The sequence below is a fragment of the Coffea arabica genome, chromosome 2c, assembly GCF_036785885.1.
Source record: "Coffea arabica cultivar ET-39 chromosome 2c, Coffea Arabica ET-39 HiFi, whole genome shotgun sequence".
In the NCBI taxonomy this organism is placed as follows: domain Eukaryota; kingdom Viridiplantae; phylum Streptophyta; class Magnoliopsida; order Gentianales; family Rubiaceae; genus Coffea; species Coffea arabica.
Window position 1 is genome coordinate 31,251,117 of NC_092312.1, and position 6,440 is coordinate 31,257,556.

The 6,440-nt window shown below is 36.0% G+C and overlaps 1 protein-coding gene across 1 annotated transcript; it reads left to right on the forward strand.

The window, feature by feature from the left end:
- The first annotated feature begins 3,808 nt into the window (after window positions 1-3,808).
- LOC113724261 (L-type lectin-domain containing receptor kinase IV.1-like) lies at window positions 3,809-5,918 on the forward strand. The gene has a single exon (XM_027247183.2). The coding sequence runs from the start codon at window positions 3,811-3,813 to the stop codon at window positions 5,830-5,832; it is 2,022 nt and encodes a 673-aa protein (XP_027102984.1). The 5' UTR covers window positions 3,809-3,810; the 3' UTR covers window positions 5,833-5,918.
- Window positions 5,919-6,440: the final 522 nt, after the last annotated feature.

Consider the following 6,440-nt stretch of genomic DNA (forward strand, 5'->3'; position numbering starts at 1 on the left):
TGCAATCACGCCTTGTCCTGGGAACAAAACCTACGTTCTTTCCCTTAAATTGAAGTGTTATACGTCAATTTAAATTTCATAGCCAAATAAATTAAGGGATAATTTCACAAACCTCCCTTGAGGTTTTTAACAATTATAGAGAGCTCCCCTCAGGTTTTAAAAATTACATATACCTCCCATATTTTTACTGCTTAATAACAATGTTGGTCGAATAAGATAGATTTTCTTGCAAAAATCCTAAATTGCCCTTTCGCGTGACAATAAGAAAGAAAAATATAGTATACTCAATCATTTTCTTCTATACTTTGCACAAAGCAACAAGCCTAATCTCAAACAACCATCCAAACATAAGTTCTAAAACCAAATAGCCATTCAAAAGATCCCAACACTACAAGAAAAACAGCTTATAAACAAACAACCATCCAAGCATAAGTTCTAAAACCAAATAGCAATTCAAAAGATCCCAATTTAATTGCATATATAGTATTAATACTTGCCATGTAAAAGAAAAAACACACACACAAACCCCATTGACAACCAATTTTATACCGCAAAATTAAATATCAATGTTCAAATACCTTTTCAATACAAATTAATTTGATTTAGAACCACCATTGCAACCCTCCAATGGCCTTAAAAATATTAATATCTCAAAAGTAAAGAATGAATTCTACCTCCACAATAAAATCATAATAAAAAAAATTCTAATTCAATGAAAGAGATCCTTATGTAATTATTGAAATTTTGTAAAATTTTTTCTTAACAACAAGCAAAATAGAACAAATTCCACATCTTTAGTTTTTCTACCTATTTCAATCATTAATTTCATTATTTATTTCTCTATCACTGCGAGTCTATTCATTTCCTTCTAATTTGACACATAATCTACTCCCTCTGTTAATTTTGTAATTTTAATTTGCTAATATTCACAAAAATTGAATATAATAAAAAGAGGTTATATTAACTAGAAAAAAGAGAAGCAAAAATAAATAAAAGACAGAAAAATAGATTTTATTTTGGATTTTGTAAATTTATTGCCTTAAATTTAAAATTTTCTACCAAGTGGAGGGAATTATAGATATTTTACTATATCGGGGGGGAACTGTAATTTTTTAAACCTGAGGGGAGCCAAGTGAAATTATCAAAAATTTCAAAGGAGGTTTCTGAAATTATCCCATAAATTAAATCATTAGTTTAATATGTGCCAAAAAAATGCTGTTCAATACCGTTACGAACATAAACTTCTAAAACAATATTCTAGAAAGCAAAACATATGATTAATGTATTACCTAATTCATGTTTGGGAGGCAAGAATTGATATTAAAGTGTGGGGGTGGGGGTTGGGGGTGGAGGGGGAAGGGGAGGACCTGACATGAAAATAGGAGTAAAATTCTTGTAAGCAATCCCCTAAGGTAAAAATCGACAGTTCTCACCCCCTGTTCTGCGGTTGGAACGAACTATTTTTAACTACAATGGAATGAAATTGTAGAATAATGCAACCTAGAAAGTGTCCTAGGGCTTTGCTAGTTGATTCCAATTCAATAGTATAAAACTCAAATCTCCTCCCAAATGTAAAGATTGTGGACTTCAACCCACCTCGATCGGCTTCCGAGCGTTCTCGCTTAGACCCGCTTGACAAGTTTTGACAACTTATTCCACATCAAGAAGCAGTCAATGAAGAAACAACGTTGACGGTAAAATTTGGAATTGAGTTTTGAAACTGAGAAGACAAGAAGCAGGTGGAAAAATGGATAGGCCCTTATGGAAGGAAGGCCCGCAGAATTTTCGGGTACGATGAAATATGTCATGCATGCACATGCACTACAGCAACCAATCTATGGATTAGTATGACAAAAATATACACAAAAAATAACGAGAGTAAAATATCAAGAACTTTGCAGGTGTGCCTTTTCACATAAATCACAATTATTGAATTTGGACAAAATTCAATCAAATATACTATACAATTGTAGATCTATCCAGTGTCAAATTTAATGACAATCCCATGTGACTCTAATAGCAGTTGAGATTTTCGGTATCACTATTCGATGTCAAATCTAATGCCAATTTCACTTATCACGCGTGGATGAAGAAAATTTGAGTTAAACCAAATCAATTTGAATTATTAAAAAATTAAAGAGTGTGTGACAATTTAAATAAATAGGACGTTTGACAAAAATATAGAAATGACATTGAATTATTACCAGAAAGTGACATTAAGGATCCCATATGCTTTAGAGATCTTCCATCCGGTTCTTATGCCGGTCAAAAAGGAGAAACGATTTAATCAATTTCTTAGTTTGGTAAAATTCTTATCTTAAGAATATGTATAGAACGAAGCATCAAAACGTAATATCAATGATAATATGCAATCACATAAATGATTTAACAGATGAAATTAAATATGGAGTGTCTTTGTTAGAAAGCTGGTCTTTGTATTGTTTAACTCAATTTTCTTCCAAGTCTGGTAATATCTGGCAACTCAATCTTAAACTATTTAGCAGCCTCGGTGTCAGCCCATGGCCGTAAGACTTGTTGCCTAATGTATCGTCCATCATGTCGAAAGACTGGTTCTCCTCGTACAACTGCGAACTTCTTGCAAGGACCACATGATTCGACCGGATGCCGATGCTGTATATTTAAAATTTCGATGTACGATTATATTATAATACTATATTAAATATATATAAAATATTTATTTATATGCATCACATTTTTTATAAGTATAATATTAATACAATAGATAGCTGTGCATCAAATAATGTAATAAAAAAAAACCAGTGGACCGAGTTACACGGAGCCACAATCGCATCGCACCCACATCCACATGATTTTATGGTACAGTTTATTGTATGTACCTGAGTACGGATTTGGAGTCAATTTGCTTCACTCCCTCGGGAACTTTCCAGCGGCGGCGCCAACGGATTTTCTGTTCTGCATCTTATGTCATTTTTTATCATATTTTTTATTATATTATTATTTTTTTATAAAAATATAATATTTTAGTTCTTTTTTATTTTTTTTAAGATCCAATAACTATTAATTGAGTAATATAAAAAATTTAACAAACTCAAAAAATCAAAATTCATTAAAAAAAAAAGATTTTTTAATGAATTTTCTGCTTTTTTTTTAAATTTCTACTATATATATTACTTTATTGAAACTGTTGTATTTATTTTTTATTCAATTAATAGTATTGGATCTTAAGGAAATAAAAAAAGAACTCAAACATGATGTTTATATAGGAGAAATAGCAATCTAATAAAAAGTGGGATAGAAGATCCGTTGCAAACAGCAACCCTACCTGCCCCAACTACCTCGAGGACTTTCCAACGTGACATTGAAGTTAGAGTCAATTCAAAAGAAAAGAAAGGAACCAACTTCCTCGAGAGGAGTTGGTCACCACATTAATTGTGAGGTGAGAGATCAAAAGTTCAAATCTTTTCTTCCATCAATGTGCCTCAATATGAGATTTGTTTTAAATTCATACGAGTGTGTGGTACACCCGATTTGATGATAGTTTAGTCCCCCATCAGGTTCTCCCGAATCAGTTGAGCTACCTCATAGAGTAGGTTCTCCTCCCCCCTCTTAGGAGTAGGAGTAGGCTAGACTAAACTAGATGTTTTTTACATAAAAAAAAAAGGAATATAAGTAGCAAGAAAATTAATTGAGAAGGATTAATTTTCCACGATGGAAAATTAAAGAAAAACGCAATAGTAGCAAGAAGATTTAACTAGTTGTCTAAGATAGTAGTTTAAACCTTAAATAGGCTACTAATTGAGAAGGATTTTGCAGCCTAGTATCTTAGCCATGTCATTCACACTAGTAACAACATTCCTGGCCCTTCTTGTAATAGTTCACATAGGAGCTGATTCAGCAGCACCTGATGATGTTGGGTTCATCTATGAAGGATTTCGATCATCAAATCTAAGCCTGGACGGAATAGCCAAAATTACCGACAATGGCCTCTTAAGGATAACCAATATCACCAAGTTACAAATGGGGCATGCCTTCTATCCTGATCCCATCAATTTTAAGAGCACGTCTAACGGCTCAGCATTCTCTTTTTCCACCCAATTTGTGTTTGCAATAGTGCCTCAAGTCTCAGGCCTGAGTGGTCATGGAATGACTTTCGTGATAGCACCAGCAAGACGCCTCCCAGGAGGGCTTCCCACACAGTTCCTTGGCCTCTTCAATGATAGCACCAATGGAAATGCAAGTAATCATGTTTTCGCGGTGGAGCTCGACACTATCCAAACCCATGAGTTTAACGATATCAACGACAACCATGTTGGAATTGACATTAACTCCTTGTTTTCTACAGCATCGCAGCCAGCAAGTTACCGAGATAATAACAAGAATTCATTTGACAACTTAACTCTTAGTAGCGCGCAGCGGATGCAACTCTGGGTGGAATATGATGGGGAGAGCAAGGTAATCAATGTTACATTAGCTCCAATTGCAGTGGCTAAACCAAATACTCCTCTTTTGTCATTGTCATATGATCTTTCGCCTATTCTACGGGAAACCATGTATGTTGGCTTTTCTGCATCCACTGGTTCACTAGCAGCAGCTCATTTTGTATTGGGATGGAGCTTGAAGATGAATGGTGTTGCTCAAGCACTTGACCTCTCTCGACTTCCCAAGCTACCTCGATTTGGACCAAAGAAGGTATCGAAATTTTTTACCGTGGGATTGCCACTAATTTGCACATTTTTGTTGTTGCTCGTAATATCTGGAGTAGCTTATCATCTAAGGAGGAAGTGGAAGTTTGCAGAGGTGATGGAAGAATGGGAGCTTGCCTATGGACCCCATAGATTTAAGTATAAAGACTTGTACATAGCCACCAAAGGTTTTAGAGAAAAAGAGCTGCTGGGGGCAGGGGGATTTGGCAGGGTCTACAAAGGAGTATTGCCTACTAACAAGATGGAAGTTGCTGTCAAGAAGGTATCTCATCAATCAAGACAGGGAATGAGAGAATTTATTGCAGAAATCATCAGTATTGGTCGCTTACGCCACCGAAACTTAGTACCCCTCTTGGGCTATTGTCGGCGTAAAGGAGAGCTACTTTTAGTATATGAATTTATGTCCAATGGTAGTCTTGACAAATTTCTCTACAATCAACCCAAGTCCACCCTTAACTGGAGCCAGAGACTTCGAGTCATCAAAGGCGTAGCGTCCGGATTATTCTATCTACATGAAGAATGGGAGCAAGTAGTGATTCACAGAGATGTCAAAGCCAGTAATGTATTGATAGATGCTGAATTGAATGGAAGATTAGGAGATTTTGGCCTCTCGAGGCTATACGATCATGGGACTCTTCCTCAAACCACCCACGTAGTAGGAACTATTGGATACCTTGCCCCTGAGCACAACAGAACAGGTAAGGCCACAACTAGCACTGATGTATATGCTTTCGGGGCCTTTTTACTAGAGGTTGCCTGTGGTAGAAGGCCAATAGATCCAAAAGCACCAGAAGAGGATGCAATATTGGTTGATTGGGTATTCTCGTGCTGGAACGCAGGTGATATTCTCCTGGCAGTTGATCAAAATCTGGGCACTGAGTATGTGAAGCAAGAGGCAGAATTGGTGTTGAAGCTAGGCTTGCTATGCTCTCATTCAGAACCTAGCATTAGGCCAAGTATGCGGCAAGTTCTGCTGTATTTGGATGGATCAGTTCTGCTACCAGAGTTGTCATCACTTGGCATTTCTGCTGTTGGTCTTGGGTTCACCAATCCTGGTAGCTCCGATGGAATTGCCTCCCGGTTGTCTCCCATAGACAATGGCTTTTCACATACTGTAACTGAATCTATTCTCTCTGGTGGTAGGTGATCAAGAAGCTCATGTTTCTGGTTTTAAAAATGTTATTCGATATTATGTTCAAAGAGTAAGTTTGATTTTGTAATTTAGACGTTAGACCTAGGTGATGGTAAACTTGTTTCACTTTTAACATGCAAGATTCTTGTCTTGCCAAGCCTTGATGTTTATGTACAACATATTGTTCAGGTTTAATCCTGAAATTGATTGTGATTCACTGTTTCTCAGTTCGGAAGTAATAATCTCAACAAGAGATATGAAAACAGACGGATTGTCAATAAGGTAATTTTTGCTGCAATTCCGAACTTCCAATAAGTATTTAGGTTCTACAATCTATCAAGCGACCAATAAGGTGCACATTTTTTAACATAACATTCTATGTGGAAGCTAATCTTGTTACAATACCTGCATCTGCAAGCCTAGTCCTTGCCTACGTCCTAGAGTCAAATTTAATGCTGTTTTAACTTTTAATGTAGGCAAAAGATTGGTCTTTTTGATAACTTAACAGGTAGAAAATGTGAAAGGCAGAGTGTGCTAATTACCATTGTGTTTAGGTTTTTTTATGGCAAATCTTGTCTATGGGGCGGAGATGCCAGCCCCTTATTTTATCAATAAAAATAAGA